At 49.1% G+C, this 22,903-nt stretch overlaps 1 protein-coding gene across 10 annotated transcripts in view; it reads left to right on the plus strand.

Annotated features, from left to right (window-relative positions):
- RIPOR2 (RHO family interacting cell polarization regulator 2) overlaps positions 1-22,903 on the plus strand; it is a 229,617-nt gene that overhangs the window by 187,455 nt on the left and 19,259 nt on the right. For 7 of the 10 annotated variants that reach the window (XM_078446582.2, XM_060614652.3, XM_060614655.3 and 4 more), the window contains 8 exons: positions 2,544-2,587; positions 4,348-4,473; positions 4,725-4,873; positions 6,390-6,519; positions 11,350-12,027; positions 15,266-15,447; positions 18,177-18,348; positions 21,039-21,174. In XM_078446582.2, coding sequence (XP_078302708.1) covers positions 2,544-2,587; positions 4,348-4,473; positions 4,725-4,873; positions 6,390-6,519; positions 11,350-12,027; positions 15,266-15,447; positions 18,177-18,348; positions 21,039-21,174 — 1,617 coding nt within the window. The other 3 variants (XM_060614657.3, XM_078446583.2, XM_060614656.2) reach the window with 3 other exon arrangements.

Below are 22,903 nucleotides of genomic sequence, written 5' to 3' on the forward strand. Positions count from 1 at the left end.
GAAGTATAGTTGACACTCAATATTATATTAGTTTCAGGTGTGCAACGTAGTGATTCCACAGGTTTATATGTTCTGCTGTGTCCACCGTGACTGTAGGTACCGTTCTTGCCTATACAACACTGTTACAATACCATTGACTATATTCCCTACGCTGTGCTTTATATCCCCATGACTTATTCCATAACTGGAAGCCTGTACCTCCCACTCTTCCCTTCACCCACTTGGCCCATCCCCCCACCTGCCTCCCCTCTGGAACCCATCAGTTTGTTCTCTGTAGTTATGGGTCTGCTTCTGCTTCTCGTTTATTTTGTTGGTTTTGTTTTTAGATTCCACATATAAATGGAATCATATGGTATTTGTCTTCCTCAGCCTCACCTATTTCACTTAGCCTCATGCCCTCCAGGTCCATCCATGTTGTCACAAATGGCAAGATCTCGTCCTTTTTTATATGGCTCTGTAGTATTCCATTGTGTGTAAGCATTTGTAGTGAATTCTGAACTGGAGGGTTTTTTTCATAAAATTATATTGGTGCTTTTCATTAGAAAATGAGAAAATAAAATTGCCCATTCTTATTAAATCTGTTTCATTCCTTCATTAAAACTGTGTCTTCATGTCCCTATTAGGGTAAGAGACTTTGCTTTGTGGTTGGCATGGAAGCAGAGCCAGGATTACTGATAAGCCCCTATTGATGAGTTTAGTCCCTACATTTATTGTGCACATGTGATGTGCGTCTCTCCCTCCCCACGACTATATTTGTGCTTGACACGCAGTAGGCGTTCCGGAAATATTGATGCGTGAATACAGGCCACACTCCCTTTGCCCAGAAGTGCCCGCTTACCCATGCCCTCATTTGCCTGTGGTGAAATTCTGTTGTTCAAATACTACCTTCCTCCAAGAAACTAGCCTGCATTAAATGAGATAGAGTTTCTTGTTGAATTACACCTAAGTAACACATTCTTACAAAAATTCAAAATATAGAAAAACATCTCCTTTTACTATCTCTCCATTGCTGTCCCCCTGTCTGATGTGCATCAATTTGCTACCTTTTCATATAGATAATATCTTTTAAATGAACCATGTATGGCACATGCTCAAAAGATAGTATGACCTGGGGCGCCTGGGTGGCTCAGTCGGGTGACCTTCCAACTCCTGGTTTTGGCTCAGGTCATGATCTCACGATTTGTAGGAGTTCAAGCCCCACATCGGGCTCTGCACTGATATCACAAAGCCTACTTGGGATTCTGTCTCTCCTCTCTGCCTGCCCCTCCCCTGCTTGTGCGCTCACGCTCTCTCTCTCTCTCTCTCTCTCTCTCTCTCAAAATAAATAAATAAACTATAAATAAATAATGAATGAATGAATGAATGAATGAATAGTATGACCCCATTCCTGAATATATAATCATTACTATGCATTAGGCACGTACTATGGACCAGAGGCCATCAATTGTCTTTACAAATAGCTCTCTGAGGTGGAGATTGTGACCTCCCCACCCTTTTAGAGGTGATGAAATTGGAGTTGATACCTAGAGTAGGCTCTCTGGTAAATAAAACAGAAGTCACCTTCTGCTTTAACCCCTCTTACTGCCTCGGGTCCTTGTCTGTTTCATCCCTGTGGACTTTAATCACATTTTATTCTATTTTCTGGGTATCGGTGACCTCTCTCTTAATTTCCAGATCATTACCCCAATGCACAGATCCCCCCCCCACGGAGTCTCAATGAATATCTACAGAAAGAGAGAGACTGATTAAATTCAGGGTCCCTGAGATGTCCCACGACAGTGGCCTGACATGATTTGTTCTTGCTGCTACATCAGAGATGGGGCTGGATCTCAGGTTGAACAGATCCAGCCGGGGGAGGACGTGCTGATGGCATGATCGAAGGGAAGCCCCCTCTCCACATGGGGAGAATGGGTTGTTGTCATCTGGTTGGTTGTTTTCGTTTTCTTAATTACTGCCTTTGTATAGATGATAATCCGTTTTAAGTGATTTCATAACACACTAGATGGTGCATTATGCCGTCTAGTTGTCCTTATCATAATTATCTCTCTATTATTATGCTGGGTAGATAGGAATAGGAAAACACAGGAATGAGTGAACTGGAGAGAGGCAAGGGGGACAGACTAAGCCCATGGAATCTTCACCCAAGTGAGAGGCACTTATCAGAAATCACCAATCTTTGGAACAGAAGGAAAAACAAGACAGCAGTTTATTTGCATGGGAATATTTTGGGTAAATAAATGAATGTATCTTTCTGACCCTAATTCTCCAGTCCTGGAAGCTGGGTGGACTTCTAATTGGCCAAAGGTTCATAGGGTTCTAGTCCCTGTCGAGCAGCCTTCTTTGCCCCAGAAAGCACCATCTTTGGTTAACCCGGCCAGGAATGTTCTCTGCAGCGGTGATAGATGGGATTCTCAGCTGTCCCCTCATCCCCTCGGGTGGTCCCTCAAAACTATTCCATGAGCTTTCTGGTTTATTAATGTTCCAGTGTGGGTTTGTGAAAGGGAGTCTATGCCGCACCTCATGTCTCTGTTGCATGCTTACAGGTCTGGCTGGTTTTGCTCGCCTCTGTCCTGGAGATCAGTATGAAGTAAGTATCGTGTCCATCTGCGTGCTGGAATTGGGGATTTGAGGGACAGGAGTCAGCTGCCATTATTTGGTTTCTTACATTGCCCTTTTTTTTTCCTTTTACATTTGTTTATTTGGGGGAAAAATGAAGCCCCAGTGAGAACGTTTGGAGGTGAAGACCCCCACATACTCTTCATCCAGACACCAATTTTTTTTTAATATGAAATTTATTGTCAAATTGGTTTCCATACAACACCCAGTGCTCATCCCAACAGGTGCCCTCCTCCATACCCCTCACCCACCCTCCCCTCCCTCCCACCCCCATCAACCCTCAGTTTGTTCTCAGTTTTTAAGAGTCTCTTATGGTTTGGCTCCCTCCCTCTCTAACTTTTTTTTTCCCTTCCCCTCCCCCATGGGTTTCCGTTAAGTTTCTCAGGATCCACATAAGAGTGAAAACATATCGTATCTGTCTTTCTCTGTATGACTTGTTTCACTTAGCATATCACTCTCCAGTTCCATCCACGTTGCTACAAAAGGCCATATTTCATTCTTTCTCATTGCCAAGTAGTATTGTATTGTGTATATACACCACAACTTCTTTATCCATTCATTAGTTGATGGACATTTAGGCTCTTTCCATAATTTGGCTATTGTTGAGAGTGCTGATATAAACATTGGGGTACAAGTGCCCCTATGCATCAGCACTCCTGTATCCCTTGGGTAAATTCCTAGCAGTGCTATTGCTGGGTCATAGGGTAGATCTATTTTTGCAGACACCAATTTTTAACATAATGTCACATTTGCCTTATTATTACTACTATGATCGTTATTTTGCTGAACCGTTTTAGACCAAAGCACAGGCATAGTGACCTTTTGCCCCATAATTATTTTCCCCAAAATGGAAGAACATGCTTTCCTATCAGGATCGTGCAACTCTCAACGCAGCTAACTTCACATTGGCATTTGCCATACGGTCCATATTCGTATTTTCCCCAGTCCCAATGTTGTACTTGAAAGCAGCCTTTTCTCCTGATGCAAGAGCCAGTCCGGGATCATGAGTGCTCGTAAATATCACGGACTAAAGAACACTAGTATCTAGACCTTTGTTTATAAAGATACACTCCAGAAAGTAAAAAAGGCTTTTCTCTTTTCCCCTCTTTAAAAGAGAACTTCCCTAATTGAATCATCTAACTGTGTTCTCCAAAACCCTCTATGATCATCCTTGGGGTGGGTGTGAGGGAAGGGTATCTTCCCCTAAACGGTAAAGCTGTCTGAGCAAAGAGAGTGGAGACCCTCTCCCTGGGGTCTGTCGGATTTCAAAATCTTTGTCCAGTTCTGCCTCCCTCATCCAGGAGGAGGAGGAGGTCTTTTTTCGTGCTTCTGGCTGCTGAGTAGATTTTAGCTGATGGTTTCTCCTCCCGCTCACGGAGCTGGGGGGTCCAACGGCTAATGTACTGAAGCATTGTATTCTCCCAGGAGAAGGATCTGGTCACCGTGACCGTGGTAACAAGGAGACACGGGTTGACCTTTTACAAAGAGGGTCCCCCACCCCCTCTGCCTGGCGGAGCAGACCTTGCTCCCTCTTAAAAGCCTCTTCCCCACTCACCATCTGCCCCTCCGCCCAGACCCCAGGGAATTGGAAAGACCCACAAGAAGGGGGTGGGCGAGGAGGACGGAAGAGGGGGGAGCAGCAGCTGATTTATTCCCTTGCCGTGTATCTCGGAGTGTGGGTGGCAAGTCGGGCGAGGCCCCTGGAACCGAGGTTTGGTGTCTTCTCCCCAGATTTTCATGAAGTACGGCCGACAGAGGTGGAAACTGAAAGGCAGAATAGAAGCCAACGGCAAGCAGAGCTGGGATGGAGAGGAGGTCGTGTTCCTGCCCCTGATCGTCGGATTCATTTCCATCAAGGTTCAGTATCGTCATTGTCATATCCTGGTGCACGGATGGGTGACCCCGTCGGTGGGGACCTTTGTTCGTGACTTCCACCCGTGGCCCCTCTGCCTTGCAGACTCCCCTCTGCACCCCGAGTCCGCCGTGAAGACCGCGGCTCTCGCCCAGAGCGGGCCAAGCAGAACAGGGGAAAGCGTCCCTGGCCTTTGTCCGGCACCCCCCTCCCCCCGCCCCCCGACGTAAGGCCGTCCCTGTCCCTCTCTCACCAGGTCACGGAACTCAAAGGGCTCGCCACTCACCTCCTGGTCGGCAGTGTGACCTGCGAGACCAAAGAGCTGTTTGCCGCCCGACCTCAGGTGGTGGCGGTTGACATCAATGACCTTGGCACCATCAAACTGAGCCTGGAGATCAGCTGGTAGTAAGTGGTCCTTTTCAGTTTTGCCACGTCACAAATACGTGCTGCAGACCAGTGCTGTTCAGAGGGTGGCACGGGGACCATCAGCATCCCCAGGGGGGCTTGTCACAGAAGGAGACTCTCGGCTCCCACCGAGACCTGTGTCAGAACCTCGCGGGCCCGAGGCTCTGCTCGGCCGGCTCAGCAGGTGACGTTTGCACATTGTCAGCTCCATAAGCTGGAGAAACCTCTGTCTTACCAGTCTGCCCCTCTCCTACTTCCTGCTTGAAAATTGTTTATTCTGCTGCCTTCCCTCCTTCTCAACCTTTCAATGTATATAAAGAAACATAGCTCTGGGGCGCCTGGGTGGCTCACGTCATGATTTCGCAGTTCACGCGTTCGAGCCCCGCGTCGGGCTCTGTGCTGACAGCTCAGAGCCTGGAGCCTGCTTCGGGATTCTGTGTCTCCCTCTCTCTCTCTCTGCCCCTCTCCCACTCGTGCTCTGCCTCTCTCTGTCTCTGAAAAATAAGTAAACATTAAAAAATTAAAAAAAAAAAACATAAATACAGCTCTTAAGCTAATTTGGAAGAAAAATAACTGTCCAAAGGAGATATTTCACCCTTGGAAAAAATCCCGATTCTCTCTATAATGTCTTCATTGCCTGTCCGTCTTTATCTCGTGTACCGTATGCTGCTCTGGGAAACTTCTCGGTATTTTTCACACTCTACTGAAATAGAAAATTGCCAGAGAGCAAGAGATACCTTTTGTCAGAGCAGTGAACTTAAAGGTGATTTTCTGAAGTCACCTCATGAGAAAAGTCGTAAGCCACTAAACACTGGTTGCCCATGACATTTGACACTGTGCCCCTGGTATATTTCCATGCAAGCATGATGTGCGGGGCACCGATATTCAGGGTCCTCTTCCCGACATAGAGGGTGAGGTATGGATGCAGCACGGACCCTGTTGTCTTGTCCATGAACCCCTGTGGGCACCTTTTGCCCGGCCTCCCTCCACGTCAGCTGTAGTCATCGGTGTGGCAAAGGCAAGATCGTTTGTCTTGCCAGATGAACCAGATGGCATGATGATAAACAGGGTGACGGTGGACAGACTGTCCCGCACGCAACAGGTTCTGTGTTGACAGAAACGAACAGGAGTCTACGTTCATTTTCTTTAGAACAATCACGTTACTCTCCTGTAGTGCCAACATAAAGCTCAAAGAATCTTTACAGACTGACATCTTGTACTGGACAAGCATTAATACGTTTCCATGTCTAACATTAACCAAGAAACAGATTTATCTAATGGCTGGGTGTATAGGTGAATTGCACTTAATGCCATGATGATAACCTTGGCCCCTGGAGGGGTCTGGACTCAGTCTTCTGCTCCACTTTGTTTTATCTTGGTTTATCGCCCGCCCGGCCAGCCCAGTTCCCACTTTTTTGAGTTTACTTTAGTATAATGAGGTGTCTTCTCGGCCTGCAGTCCAGGGGTTAGAGGCGACCTAACAAACGTGCATTCACGGGGACCTGTTGTGTTGCAGCCCCTTTGACGTGGAGGACATGGCCCCGTCCTCAGGCGCCGGGAGCAAGGCCGCAGCCCTGCAGAGGAGAATGTCCATGTACAGCCAGGGGACCCCGGAGACGCCCACCCTGAAGGACCACTCCTTTTTCGTAAGTTCACGGTGATCTGGGGAGGAGGCGCGTTGAACCCGAGGTGGGGCTGGCACCCAGTATGTGAAACGCTTGACACGGCATTAGGGGTTCTCGGTAACTCCTGATAATGCTCCAAGATGCCCTTGGCCATCTGCACACGGCGGTGGTAGACCGCCCCCTGCTGTCTTTCCTCTCCCCTCACCCCCCCTTTACTGATCGCACTGATAACACGCAGACTTTTCTGAAGACTCTCTGAGCTCAGCCTTTTAGAGTGAGGGGGTCCACAGCGGCCTCCTAGTTCTAATCAGAAACGCGGGCTCGAAAGCTAACGAGACACGGTAATCAATGTTTCCGCTAACTGCGCGTCTTGCTTTGACTTCCCAAGCGGTGGCTGCGCCCTCCGGCAGACAGGCCGCGGCGGCTGTCTGTCTTGAGTGCCTGGCAGGACACTTTCTTGGCCAAGCTGCACTGCAGCCGCTCCCTCAGTGACCTGCCCTCCCTCCGGCTGAGACCCAAGGCCGGGCTAGAGTTTTATGTGAGTGCGGGTGGCCTGCCCGCTGGGAAGTGCTTGCCGTGGGGGCTGGTGGCACGTGTGCTGTGGTCTGTCCGTTTTTCCCACTTCTCTGTCGCGCTCGCGGGGCGACGGTTACAGCCGTCCTGTCCCTGGGGCGGGAAATTGGGTCACGCATGCGCCTCTGTCCGCCAGGTGGTTGTCCCTGTCTTTGGCGAGCCCCGCTTTTGTGCTGTGGTTTTTCTCCGCTGGGGCAAAGATATCCATGGTAACAAGATCTTCATCTTTTAAAAATACAATTACACTTGCGGTCAAAGACGTTCCTTCCCGAGTCCAACTAGTTTATCACCGGTAACAGTCTCTAGGCCTTTCGGCATTCAGATGCACTTAGCATTTGAGTAACCTCAAAAACTGGCATTCGAGGAGGTCAAAAGGATGCATACCAATTTTATGAGAGCCTTTTTTATTTAAAGAGGTTCTTAGCCTTAGTTTATGGTAGTGTTTGTTAATTTTTGCTGCCTTAGCAAAAGAAACTCATTTGTAGCCAGGAATGCAACAGGTGACCTACATTGTATGTGGTAGACGTTAGGTCACAAGAGAGGACACACGTACACACACACACGTACACGTGTACGTGGAATACTCTGTTCTTTACGAACATATAGAAGTCATCCTTGGGGGCGGGGGGGGAGTCATCTTTGAATGTCCAGAAAGGAAAGGACTAAAAAGTTTTCTGGTTAATGATCATAATAATTGCATCTAATTCGTTGAATTACAAATCCCAGGTGACAAGGACCAGACTAAAGTAGTGGAGTTTCCGAGGAAAACGGAAAGATCGTGTAAGGAAAATGTGCCTGAACACATGGACCCAAAAACGATATAGCAGATACAATTGTATACGTAACCACGGATATCATGTGTATATCCATGTTCGCCTGCTTTAAGTTGTGGAGGGAGTTGGTAGAGATCTTAATAGCATAATTTAAACAAGAGTTTGATGGCTTCCTATAGCCTTTTGGATAAAGGCAGACGCCTCAGAGCGGCTCTTCCTCAGCCCGGCTTTCCACGCCTGCCATTGACCGCTCTTCGTCCTCTGCCTGAGCCCCTTGACCTCCCCACCGCTCTCCAACCCCACCACACCCTCCGCGAGCTGCCATATTTGCGCACACAACGTTCCTTCTCGAATGCACTCCCTCCTCCTCGCCTCCGCGCCCCCAGGGCTGAGCTCTGGGACCCCCTGTTCCCCAGGCGGCAGCCATCCCCGTGCGGGGGTCCTGCCTTGTTGTGTCACGCCTCAGTTATCGCACACACGCTCGTACTGTCGTGTGCCCGTTTATAGGCTCCCCTTGGCACACCGGGAGTCCCCTTGAGCAGAGCACCTCGGCTTCGTCTAACTCAACCTTGGCCACTCGTATAGGTGCGCGTTGGGTTTGGGAACATGAGGCCCGAGAGAAACGGCTGGTGAGGACTTCGGAATTTCCGCAAGAATCCTGATGGAGCAACCCCCTGCCTCAGCCAGTGCCTCCCTCGTCCCCCAGTGCGGCCAGGGCCCCGGGGGTTCTGTGAGATGCCTGAGGGATCCCCTCGGAGGAAGTCCAGGGGGTAGCCCTTTTCCAATCCTACCAGAAGCTCCCCCTTTGTCTCTCCTAGAGGGGTAAGGTGCGGGGGGAGGGGGGGGCAGACAGAGGGCAGAGGACACCGAAGGAGACAAGCCCCAGAGCCCACGGGGCCCACCTGCTGCTTCGCGGCTCCTGGGGGGGTTTCCAGAACTCCGCCCACTCCCGCCCCTGCACCCCCAGGACCCTGAGCAGCACGCTCGGGGACCATTCGTGGAAGAAAACGTTCTTTAGAGGCAAAACTGAGCTGCAGAGGTTCCTGGAGTGCCCCAGTGACACAGCTCACCCTGTGGTTAACCAGATGAGAATAGGAAGTTTGGGTTGAACTGACTGCACGTGCTGGGATCTGGCGGCCCCAGCCCAGCAGCGAGGGGACCAGAGACACGGCTGGGGAGGACAGGGGCTCCCTTTCCGTCCGCTCCCATTTCACTGGCTGGAACGTTTTGTTTCCCAGAACTATGATGGTAATTCCTTGCTTTATATGGAATTAGGCATGAGCGTGGTACTTAACCATTTACCTAGAATGTCAAATCCAGAACCCAGGAGAAATTATCCATTTTGAAAGAGCTGGTCTCAAATACCCAGAAAACTTTTTCCACGGAGCAGCATTTGGTACCGAGACCCTGCACGGACCGCAAAGTGGGGAAAACTGACTTAGAAATCATTTTAATGCCCGCATAAAGGAATTATCTTGGTTACCTGGGTATTTGGAACCTCTCCCCCTTCTGAGCTCTGCTTCACGGATCACAGAGTGTACTTGACCCAGCCCGGGTGGGCTCGACAAGAGGACTCGCTGTTTCTAGACACAGCTCTGGCTGTGCAATCGCGGGAGATGTTCAAGTTTATTAGTCTCCCGTTTTTACAGAAGCTATGCGAGTGTATTTCTGGCCTCAGTTATTTGTGGCATGGTTACCAAATTAATAGAACATTTTCAAGGGCTTGGATTTGTGGGTAGAGATTCTTTTAAAATAATCTATGAGAACTGAAGCAGAACAAAGCATCCCGTCTTTTGAGTGAAATAGCATGAATGTTGTCAAGTCTTTTAAGATAAATGCCTCCCCCCCAAAATTGGTAGCATTATTCATAAGTACAGCTGCCAAATATTGTGAGATCCTGCGTTTTAGGAAACAGGCTCGCTTGTCTCCCCTCCCCCACCCTTTTCTTTTGAAAATGTTAAACCCAAGAATAGCATAATGAACTTTCACCTAGATTCAACACCAGAAGTCCTTTCTAAGAGCTTTGTTTTCTCTTGCCACACAACACAACCACACACACACACAACCACACATACATAAACACACAACCACGCACACACACATACAACCACACATGCACAACCACACACACACAACCACACACACACACACACAACCACACGCAAATCACACATACACACAACCACACACACATACAACCACACACGTACAGCCACACACAACCACACACACATACAACCACACACGTACAGCCACACACAACCACACACACACACACACATACAGCCACACACAAGTCACACATACACACAACCACACACACACACACACACAACCACACATGCACAACCACACACACACACAACCACACGCAAATCACACATACACACAACCACACACACACAACCACACACACACACAACCACACACAAACCACACACAAACCACACACACAACCACACACATACAGCCACATACAAATACACAACCACACACACACAAACCACACAACCACACACACATACAACCACACACAAATACACAACCACACACACACAACCACACATATACAACCACACACACACAACCACACACATACACACACTACCACACACATACACACACTACCACACACACATACACATACAACCACACATAACCACACACACACAAACCACAAACATACACACATACTACCACGCACACAACCACACACACAACCACACACACATACAACCACACACAAGTCACACATACACACAACCACGCACACGCACATACAACCAAACATACACAACCACACATACACACAACCACACACACTACAACCACACACATACAACCACACACATACAGCCACATACAAATACACAGCCACACACACACAGCCACACACACAAACCACACACACACATACAACCACACACAAATACACAACCACATATATACAACCACACACATACACACAACCACACACACATTCACACACTGCCACACACACACATACACATACAACCACACATAACCACACACAACACAAACCACAAACATACACACATACTACCACACACACAACCACACACACACGCACAACCACACACATAACCACACACACGCACAGCCACACACACACACACACACATACACACAATCAACAAATGAAACATTAATATCATGAAAGTGCCGGTTGTTTATTTTAATGATCTCGTATCTTGTCTGCACACAAACCACACCAAGCATATAATTTGTATTTAAAAATAATGGTGTCAGGGCTCCCGGGGGCTCAGTCGGTTCAGCGTCTGACTCAGGTCATGATCTCACACACGGTTCACGAGTTCGAGCCCCGCGTCGGGCTCTGTGCCGACAGCTCAGAGCCTGGAGCCTGCTTCGGATTCTGTCTCCCTCTCTCTCTGCCCCTCCCCTGCTCACTCCCTGACTCTTTCTCTCAAAAATAAAGAAACATTAAAAATTTTTTAAATAATAACGAGACGCCTTTTATCCACAGTCTAATCTACCCGATGACGTCTTTGAAAACGGCAAGGCCGCTGAGGAGAAAACGCCACTGTCTCTCAGCTTCGGTGACCTGCCCAACGAGGACTGCGCCCTCACCCCGGACCCAGCGGGCTCTCTCTCCGGCGCGGGTGCGGCAAACCCCGAAATCACCATCACCCCCGCAGAGCTGAGCCCCAGCGGCCCGTCCTCCCACAACGAGGGCACGGAAGACTCCGGCTCAGCATCTTCCAGAAACTCCTCGCGAGAGGGCCGGGAGGCCAAGCCGCCCCCGGAGGAGCCCCCAGCCGGGCCCAGGAGCCCCCCGGAGCGCCGAGCGGCGGCAGGTGCCGGGCCGGAGCGCCTGTTCCTGGAGAAGGAGGTGGCCGAGGCGCTCCTGCGGGAGTCCGACGAGGCGTCCGAGCTCAAGCCGGTCGAACTGGACGCTTTTGAAGGAAACCTCACGAAGCAGCTGGTGAAGAGGCTGACCTCGGCCGAGGCGCCCGCGGCCGCGGACAGGCTGCTCTCCGAGGGCTCGGTCAGCGGAGAATCCGAAGGCTGTCGATCCTTCCTGGACGGAAGCTTGGAGGACGCCTTCAGCGGGCTTTTCCTTGCGCTGGAGCCCCACAAGGAGCAGTATAAGGAGTTTCAGGATCTGAACCAAGAAGTCAAGCATTTGGATGATATTCTAAAAGTAAGTACCGTTTCAGGGAAACCAGACTAGGTTTGGAGAGAGGCGTCTGAGGCCAGCTTCTGTGCAAAGTTGCGTATCTATCTTTCCCTGACCGATAGATAACCGTCCTTTGGCGCTGACTTTTCCACCCCGGTAGCACGGGTTAAGTTTCGTTTTTCCTCACAACAGATCGACGTACCTAAGACGATCAGGAGTTAAATTAAACAGCTCTGAGGAGTGGCTGAGCTCCTTCGGTCCCAGAGTTAGTCACTGTAAACCCATGTGATGTGATATGATGTGATGTGAAACGGAGGCATTTTGATGCTCATAATGTCACTGGGATGCTACTGGATAGGATCCCTTCCTGACTAATCAAGACTTAGGCATGGGTGGAGCCATGGGTCTCTCCCCTCCGCAACCCCCCCCCCCCCCCCCGCCACAGGCCTCCCCGCCAGCCCCGGGCACTGCCTCCAAAGAGTCCCTTCTCCAGACTCGTCCCAACCAGTGAATCGGAATCTGAGATAGATCCAGCACCAATCGTCATCTGCTGTGTTCTAGAAGCCAGGGACCCCCAAGTCCACCAGAGATGTCCTTCTCAACCCTGTTCCTGATCAGACAGCTCAGTGTGGACGTGGTGGGAGCGGAGAGCAAGAGGGATGATCTCCGCACAGGCGGGGGTTCCTAACGATGGGATCATTGTTGCTACACCGGAATGTATGTTTCTACCGGGCATACAGATTAAACTTTTGAAAACACGGCACAAGAAGACAGGGCCTGATTTTGTCCCGAATCCCACGCCACTTCTGTGTCCTTTGCTACTCTAAGGTTGCCACACAGGAAAGAAATCGGGTCCTTTTCCAGGAAACAGCAATTCTTTGGTGACCTGTGCTGTAAAATAGGCTTGAAAATAAGGTGCCAGTGGAGAGCCGAGATTCCACCCACAGAAGGCTGTTGTGTCCCTTGGAATGACTGTTTTTGAGATGTGGTCTTCTAGGTGGCCTGTGGGAAGTACATTTCCACACATTTCCAAGGCTTCTCTGACTCTCTTAGCCTTCTCAGTCGTGCTCCCCTAGCTTGGAGCGGGATTTGTCCCCAGGGCAGATGAGACTTCAATCCCAACTCCGCAGATCGTCTAGTGCCCATGACGGACTAATTCAGTTGTTGGTATAGCCTCTGAGAGGATGCTCTGAATCTGCCTTTTGTAAAACATAAAAGTGCCAGTTCAGGACCCGTGTGTTCATGCTGCTTGCCTAGTACTCCAGTGAAAACATCTTCTAACCCCCCAACAAGTTCTTATCTGCATAGGTGACCAGCTTTGCTTAGTGGGCGAAAGGTGTTCAATTTAAAGACAACTGACCCCACCTCTCGCAGATGCCTTCGAGAAAGCAAGTGGAGATACCAGTTCCCATTTCCAGACATCTGGATTGCTGAGAAGTATCTGGGCCCACCAGGAAACACTAAGCACCCCATCTGTTAGTCTTATAAAAACCTGGGGGTCACAGATTTCTTTCCAGAGTGTTATTTCAATCTGCTGTTGTTCCAGAACGGTCCTGCCTCTAAAATCCTTTACTGTCCCTCCCTTTGTTATGATCGATATCGATATCGATCGATATGTATGGCATCCATACCGTGCCAGGTCAAGTTCAGCAGATAGCTCCTTAAGAACGAAGACCCTAGAGGTGGGTTGAGTCTGGACCGGCTCCTTCTATCTGTCTGAGACTGAAAACAGCATTCGAGTTGAGGGCTGGGGCAAATGGCTTTAGATCCAGCCAGAATTAAAGCGTCAGCTGGACAAAGCTTTCTCTTTTCTCCCCCCCTTCACATTCCTAGGATGCTAAAGCCTCTTGAGGATCAGAAACTAAATGATGCTGCCCCTGGGACGGAGATCACTGAGGGTGAAGGAAACAACTCTGATTTAAAAGACCGAAAGGCGGTTTCCCCCGTGCTTTTGTGCCATCTTGACAATCAGAGACAGCTCTCTGCGAGGCGCTGCCTGCCTTGTGTTGCGAAGTCAGCGAGGAGAGCCCGAGAGGGTGGACATGTAGTTCTTCTGACTCACAAGACTTGTCCCGTTCAGTCCGCCCCAGCGTCCGTCCTCTTGAATATTTGGAAGGACTTCTTTCCATCTCTGTGCCCGTAGCAACTGGCGTTACGCTGTTTGTCTTGCTTCTGTCTGTGTCTAGCAATACAGAATTCCCCAGGCCCTAGGATGGGTTTGCCCACAGTATCCCAGGGCCCAGTCACGGAAGTGACGGGATTTGTTCCGGAGAGGAAGCAGGGACCCTTCTTGCCGGGCCTGTACCCTTCCTTTTCTCCTCAGCGCTCAAAGAAAATGATATGCCGTGAATGTAAAATTAATTTGAAGTCCACTTGCCTAGGGAGTATGAGTTAAGTCTGAGTTTGAGTAGTTTTCTCTTCCTGGGGTTGGGGTTTTTTTTTAATCCTTTAGAACAGGTTCCTTGGGCAGTCAGCTCCTGTCTCGGGACACTGCACACGTTACAGATTGGTTACTATTTGGCACGGACTCCGTGACTCTCTAGATTTGTCTGCTGGTTGTATTTTCTTTGGAGTTGAGCTCTAGGCAGAGGGGTACGGCAGTTCCGTTTCCCAAGGCTTTCTGGGCTGTAATGTTTTCTCAACTTTTTATTCTAAACTTTCAAGCAGAAGTAGGGGTGCCTGGGTTGCTCAGTTGGTTGAGCGTCCGACTTCAGCCAGGTCACGATCTCGCGGTCCGTGAGTTCGAGCCCCGCGTCAGGCTCTGGGCTGACGGCTCGGAGCCTGGAGCCTGCTTCCGATTCTGTGTCTCCCTCTCTCTCTGCCCCTTCCCTGCTCATGCTCTGTCTCTCTCTGTCTCAAAAATAAATAAAAACATTAAATTTTTTTAAATAAAAAATTTCTTAAAAAACTTTCAAGCAGAAGTAGAGAGAATCCTGTAACAGCTCCCAGTGCGCCCATCCCCCAGCTTCCACGATGTCAGCTCACGGCCAGTCTTGTTCCGTCTGTTCTCCTCCCCGCTTATTTCCCTCCAGATCATTTTGGAACAAATCCCAGATCCTGTGTCATTTAATCCATCATTGTAGTTTTTTTTTTTTTTTTTTTAATGCGAAGATTTTAAATGCATTTTTTTTTAAATGCCAACAACAACAAAAAATAAAAGCTTGGAAAAAAAGAAAGTGTCGCATCTCAGATCGAGTGTTGCCTGTTGTGTTTCTGCTTCTGGATATGTTGACCTTCTCCCCGATGCCTTCTGCCTTTGCAGTGTAAGCCAGCCGGAAACCGCAGCCGGTCTTCCAGTTTAAGTCTTACAGTCGAAAGTGCTTTAGAAAGCTTTGATTTCCTGAACACCTCTGATTTTGACGAGGAGGAGGATGGTGATGAGGTTTGTACTGTTGGAGGAGGCACGGACTCGGTATTTTCAGACACTGAGACGGAGAAAAATAGGTAAGTGTGAAGTCAGCGTCCGCTTACCTCTCTTCTGAACAGTGGTTCTTTGTTAGACGGGACCCGTGCACATCTCCAGGAAGAGAAAACTCCCTACATGAATGACCAACTGGCTTTCAATTCCCTCTTATTGGCAAGGGCCATTTTTAAATGTTGTTCACCTCTCTTGTGTTGTCGAAGGGAAAATGAATCACCTTTCTTCGCTGTAAATAAAGGGGAAACTTTTGTATGGGCATGTGTCTTGTGCGCACCGATACCTTGGAGGCTCTGGGGGTCGACAACTTGCCCCCAGTGCAATGAATTCCAAATTAACTAAGCGTGCTATGTGTCTGGAGAACTCTTACTGGATGATCCACCTGTACCTGGTTCTCCTCTCTTTGCGTGTCTTCTTATCTCTTCATTTTGTTGTGCTCTGCTTTTTCCACCCCTGTATCTCTTGCTCCCTTTGGCAAAGTTGCTGTACATTAACCTCATCCGTGCACACGTCAATGCCAGGTTTAAGTCCAGGCACATAATTGCCTCAGAATGTAACAGGGATGACCAATAACTGAGAACGATTTCTTCTGCTTCTGCAGCCCAGCAGGTGGAGAATGAGGCCTTCTCTGGGGAGGGAAGGGAAGAGGAAGGGGGATTGTTGTCACCTTCTCCATCAGCCTTCCGTGTGCGGCCACACCTTGTCTTTGGCACTAGCGTCTGGGGTCCATTTTGTAACTTGAACGAAGCAAACCAAGCACAGTGGAATATGCTCACCTTCACTACACACACACACACACACACACACACACACACACACACACACACTTTCCCAAAGGAAAGGGCAGATTTTCACCATCTTGACTTTTGCCGTGTTATGTAAACAGGTTTTCAAGTTACGCCGTCACAAACCTCTCTGTGGGTGATGTTATGTCAGTGTTTGGGGGTTTTCTTGTTCCTGGAGGCTTTCTTCTTCCAAAACCAGGAAGAGAAAAAGTGAGAACTAGAATTTATGCTTTGAGCAAACTGAGGACACGGCAAACAAAAGTTACTAAATGAATACAATGTTTAAGCGATGCCCCTGCATTCTATGCTGAGATTTCTCCAACCTGATCGAATTTGTGAAATGCTGCAAAACCAAAAATCTGTCTCCTCGTTACATAATATGTCAGAGTCAGACATCAGTCTAAGCTTCGTTCTTCTGGCTCTCAGAAGCATTTTAACAACAAAAACCTCGTAGATTTGGTACGTTTTATAGAACATTGCTATTAAATTGACTGAATCGATCAACTTTAGTATATGTCCTCAGTGGTATTAGGGAAAATTGTGAAAATTGTGTGTTTTATTTTTTTGAGTTTATTTATTTTGAGAGAGACAGAGATAGCACAAGTTGGGGAAGGGCAGAGAGAGAGAGAGAGAGAGAGAGAGAGAGAGAGAGAATCCCAAGCAGGTTCCGTGTTGCCAGCACAGAGCCCCATGCGGGGCTTGAACTCACGAAACTGAGATCATGACCTGAGCCAAAACCAAGAGTCGGACGCTTAACCAACTGAGCCCCCCAGGCACCCCCATGTGTGAGTATTAAATATGTGTTGATGGCCAGGATGCAGGCACAGTGCTTTCCCCTGGAGGCAGGTGTGCAGTGGAGTAAAGCGTCCAGTGCCTCTTAGCTCAGGTTCACGATCTCTTTAAATCATGGAGGCTGGAGGCCAGGAACCCAGAAGCCAGCAGCTGCCCGGTCGCTGTCTAGCCGTGTGAACAGGACCCCACAGGGGACACCTCTGCCCGTCAGTCCTCCCAGTGTGAAATGAGACAGCTCTTCCCTCTTTCCCACACAGATTAATTTTAAGAACAAAATTGGATCATAGAGGCAACATATTTATTTGTAAACGTAAGTGCCCGTCACGATCCCAGGTTTAGACAGTTCACCAGCAGGGAGTAAACAAGGTATGAGAGGCAGAACCAAGCTCTGCCTCGGAAGAGTCAAATAAATGCCTTTTAGCCTTTGTCTGGGGTAGAACATCATGCCTCCTGTTGGCAGTTTTCCTTTTTCCTTCTCTTCTAGTAGCAATTGATCTGAGGTCAAAAAAAAAAAACAAAAAAAAAACCCTGACATTATTTCTTAATGGAATTGCTCTTGGGAAACCACAACTATAGAGGACAATTTAATCCGAGGATATTTGGCAAAGCGCCCCATCCCCAGAGCAAGAAAGTGTAACAGGTGCACCATGAGAGCAGATTCCTTGGTGAGCCTGCTTTACAAATGGCTCACTGCTGGGGGCAGCTGGGTGGCTCAGTCTGTTAAGCGTCCGACTTCAGCACAGGTCATGATCTCACAGTTCATGGGTTCAAGACCCACGTCAGGCTCTGTGCTGACAGCTCGGAGCCTGGAGCCTGCTTCGGATTCTGTATCTCCCTCTCTCTCTGGCCCTTCCCCACTTGTGCTCTCTCTCACTCTCACTCTCGCTCTCTCTCTCTCAAAAATAAATACACATTAAAATTTTTTAAACATTGATTCACTGTGCTTGAGAAGCAAATTCTGGAAGCAGTTTGTTTGTGTGATCTTTTAATACGGCACATTGGTGACTGGGCTGAATCAAGAAGTAGCTTTTGAAAGGTCTCTCGGTTTTCCAAGGTAGGCTAGCGACAGCCTCTTTGCGGTAGGTGCTACTTGGGGCCTTCTGGGAGCTTCGTAGGGTTGACCTGGGGTTTCCCCGCTGAAAGAAACCGCTAACGTTGCGCTCACCTTCCTGCTTCAGCCCTTACAGGTCGGTACACCCAGAGGCCAGGGGGCACCTGAGCGAGGCGCTGACAGAAGACACAGGAGTCGGGACCAGTGTGGCCGGAAGCCCCCTCCCCCTGACCACAGGAAATGAGAGCCTGGACGTCACCATTGTCAGGCACCTTCAGTATTGCACCCAACTCGTTCAGGTGGGCTCGGCGACTATGTTTGTTTTAGACCCCAGGCGCTTTATGCACCAAGAATGTGTGCTGCCTTTTTTCAGTTTTGCCAGAGAAATGAACATTCAGGAATATGAGAACAAGCCTGCTTCGCTTTGGGCCGACTCGAAAGTTCTGATGGCCCTGGCCATCCTCCCTGAACCCTGGGTTTTCTATCTTGAAACCTAGCTCTCCGCACTCGAACATGCAATAGGTTAGCTCTTGATTTCAAATCATTTGCCAAAAGAGAAGAGTAACGTGACTGAGGGGAAAAAAATTGCATTGTGCCATCTACAAACGGGTGGGCTTCGAAAGCCAGTGTTACAGGGCACACGGTAGTGTGAATATTGTCACTCCACCTGGACGGCTAAAGGCGAAATGGTGCAGGATATAAACACAGTTTCCCAGATCTTGAATAAGTACGTATTAGCAGCGAGAAAGAATAGTTCCAGAGGCCATTATCGTTGCCAGGTAGGCGCTCGTTCTGGGACGCCATGGGACTTGTTTTTCTTCTCATTTCAGGCTACTTACCTGTTAAGATTTTGCAACAATGAAGCGGATATTTTGAAATTCTTTGGTTGCAGGAAGTGCGTTAGCTCCCTTGAACAAAGTGCTCCCCACCTCCTGCCCCAAGCATCTCCTTAAATACTTCCTCCTCGCCTGGTTGCTTGTCTTCCCCAGCCTGTTTGCATGTGTGGGGAACAGGATGAGAATGTGAAAGCAAATGTGTAATGGTCTTCAGGGGGATTGGCCAGACAGGAAGGGTGCAAAACTTAAATAAGTAAATAAGTAAATAAATAAATAAATAATCGGTCAGTCAATCAATCAATCAATCATGCTCCTAAGAGCATGGGACCAAGTGGCAGACAAGAGGCAGGGTAAGGAGGAGGGGGGTCCCAGAGAGGCCAGAAGTGGGTTAGTGTGCTTTTTCCATAACGCACTTGTGATGAGATGGAGAATATACTTTTCCTCCGTGAACAAACAACCCCAGAGTCACCTCAGACACTGTGGGAAACTGGTTGGCAATTACGACTCTTACCGCTAGGTTGGCCAACATCCCAGTTGATCTCTTCTGTTGACTGTTGAATTTGCCAGCCATTTACTGACAACCAATCTGGCAGAAGGTCCAGTGGTTTTTTTCTGACCAAAATGGGAAAGGGTTGTTGTTTGCTTATAACTATTCTCTATCCAACCACTTGAATAAGATGGTTTTCACAACTCTTCGTCCTTGCTGAGCCTGATTCTGTGCTGAGCACACTACCTGTTGGCACTGTAGAGGTAAAGTCATTATCTTGTGAGACATAAGAGAATTCTCTTCCATGAAGGAATGAATGTTTTCTCTCAAAGACTAATTGACAAGCAATATTCAGTGCAATGCAGTTCGTGAGTTTGAGCCCTGCATCAGGCTCTGTGCTGACAGTGCACAGATCCTGTTCGGGATTCTCTCTCTCTCTCTCTCTCTCTCTCTCTCTGCCCCTCCCCTGTGCACTGTCTCTCAAAAAATAAATAAACTAAAAAAAATTTAAAAATATTCAGTGCGGCGTTCTTCCCGATACTCAGACCAGACCATGGTCATGACAAGTCAGCCCCACTGTGGGGAAAATCAGCATCAAAAAAACAGAAGAGGCACACATACAGAGATGTAAAGGATTAAGGATTAGAAACGTAATTTCTAACTCACACCCGCTGCCGCATCGGTGAGTTTACATCTTCATTCAGAATGTAATTGCAAAGAGAAAAAAACAGGCATCCCATGTGGACCATATGTTATGCCTGAAGTCAGTTCACTTCTACTTGTATCTACATATGTGAAAGGCATCAGCACATAATTGCCACACTAGGCTCGGAGATTGGAAATCATATGTGCATAGAATCTACATGGTTTAGACAGGGGAGGATGGCAGTACAGGTCAGCTCCCTGCATCCATACCCACCAGGTGACTGGACAGGTCTCTGAGGCACACAGAAAGGTCTAGAACCTTCAGGCAACAAGTGACTTCTGTCCTCTCTCATGCCCTTTACTCTTGTGACCTGCACTCAAATGAAATCAGTTACTATTTATGTGGCCTTGGGCATGCTACCGGACCTCTCTGTGCCTCAGTTTCCCCAGCAGTAAAATGGAACATCAACAGTACCCACCTCCTAGGGTGGTGGTGAGCAATGACATGAGCTAATACATGGGCTCAGACCAGTGCCTGGTACATAATCAGCACTCGTTAATTAGAATGAGAAAGCCTTGATTATAATCATGATTATTATACCACACATTCTTCATTTCCAGCTTGAAAACAAGAAAAGAAATCCGTGCTGGGAAAAATTACTACTTGGGAAAGCAATCTTTTTTTATCTGTGTTAGCACACAGATAAGCAGCCTGAATATGCCTTCGAAGTTTCAAAGAGGATTTACAGAGCCTCAACTTGATAATAACCTTGTGGCTCTATTAGTGAAAAAATCCCAGAATCCATACAGGCACGGAAAAAGTTGAGAGGCAACAAAAACACGTGTGATTTCGTCGGGTGTTGTAACTGGCACAGAACGAGGAACGTTCTCACACCGGCACAGAGCACCGTGCAGGTGTATTTAGCGTGACGGCCATGTGGGGAAGGACGGGGTTGGGTCGGGAAACCTCCGCTGACGACAGTGGGCGTGATTGACACGGCGGCTTCGTTTGTTTCATCAGCAAATTGTTTTCTCGAGCAAAACCCCATTTGTGGCGAGCAACCTCTTGGAGAAGCTTTCTCGGCAAGTCCAGGTGATGGAGAAACTGTCGGCCGTCAGCGATGAGAACATAGGGAACATCAGTTCTGTCATTGAAGGTAAGCGCGTGTGTGCCACACCCCCAGCCTCTCCCTTGCTCCGTGGGGCCGGCAGGAAGGCATAACAGTGGAGGCATGGCCAGTGTCCAGTGCTCACCAGCGTGGACTGGTGCCATCTCGTTAACACTGCGCCTCAGCCTTCGGAGTCGAACCAGCAGAACACGGTTTTTTCCGTGGGGCCAGCCCCCCACCTCCGGAAGTCAGACACCCGTGTCTAAGCAGAACCAGCGTGCGCCTCGCAGGCAGTCTCACGGACTTTTTCTGCCAGCGCGGTTCCATTTGGGGGACAGGCGACCGGGACCGTGCTTGTGCCGTGTTGCTGGTGAAGACACAGCTCCCACAGCAGCTGACTGGCAAAGGCAGGACACTCCCCAGCTGTCCTTGGAAAAGGTAGAAATACGCTGGCAGGCTCTCAGGAAAGTCCCCGGTTCCAAGAGGGTTAGGTGGAGAACTTGACGTGGGGAAGCTGCCTTTGAACTTGCGTGGTCTGGCCACAGAGCTCTTTATAAAGACAGGAGTTTTCGTCTTTGTTCACAGCACACATCCCGTGGAGGTAGTGGGGTGCCAGACTCTTCTCTGGGTCGCTCAGATCCAGCCTAGAAGAGACCTCCCTGTAGGTTCCCGTTTTAGATTTGTGCCTCCCGCATCCAGTCCTCCTGGGAGCCGGTGACCTCGGCAGGTGTCTGAGAGGCTTAAAAGGGGACAGGAAGCCGAGGACGCAAGTGACTCGCGTCCTCCTGGCTCCCAGGCACCTCCTTATGGTCCCAACCGCATGAGGTCACGACCTCACGGTCACTGACCGTGTGCTGCCTACACGGTGCTCTTCGCCATTTCAGCCAGAGAGGCCCCCCCAGGCGGGTGTCACACTCCCCCAGCCCACCTCCTGATGTGTTACGGCCCCTTCAGAAACATCTCCTGAGGGGTGATTCTCTGATCCTGTAGCCGGGTTTGCAGGAAAGTTATGGCGGGGGGGAGATGGTGAGAGCATCTTCCGAGAGGAGGGCTGCTGGGTTTTCTCTCACCGAAAGCAAACAGCTTTGCCTTTGCTGTGTTTTCTTTGCCGCCCGGGCTAGATGAGCTCCCGGTCATAAGTTCCTTGCCCTTTAGAAAATCTGCCAACTACAGAGGAATCTCGTAGTTCCAGTTAAAAAACAGTCTTTAGGGGCGCCTGGGTGGCGCAGTTGCTCGAGCAGCAGACTCCAGCTCAAGTCATGATCTCATGGTTCGTGGGTTTGAGCCCCACGTCGGGCTCCGGGCTGACAGCTCGGAGCCTGGAGCCTGCTTCGGATTCTGTGTCTCCCTCTCTCTCTGACCCTCCCCCACTCATGCTCTGTCTCTCTCTTTCTCAAAAATAAATAAACATTAAAAAAATAATTTTAAGCCACAGTCTAGGGGATGCCTGGCTGGCTCGTTCGGTGGAACAAGGAGACTGTGGTTCTCCGGGTCATGAGTTCATGCCCCACGTTGGGTGTGGAACCTACTTAAAAAAAAATTTAGAGGCGCCTGGGTGGCTCAGTCCGTTAAGCATCCAACTCTTGATCTCACAGTTCACGGGATTGAGCCCCGTGTCAGGCTCTGTGCTGACAGTGCAGAGCCTGCTTGGGATCCTCTCTCTCTTCCCCTCCCCCCCCCCACTGTATCTCAAAATCAGTAAATATTTTTTTTATGTAAAAACCATAGTCTTGGGGCTCCTGGGTGGCTCAGTTGGTTAAGCATCTGACTTCGGCTC

Source organism: Panthera onca, chromosome B2 (assembly GCF_046562875.1).
Source record: "Panthera onca isolate mPanOnc1 chromosome B2, mPanOnc1 haplotype 2, whole genome shotgun sequence".
In the NCBI taxonomy this organism is placed as follows: Eukaryota; Metazoa; Chordata; class Mammalia; order Carnivora; family Felidae; genus Panthera; species Panthera onca.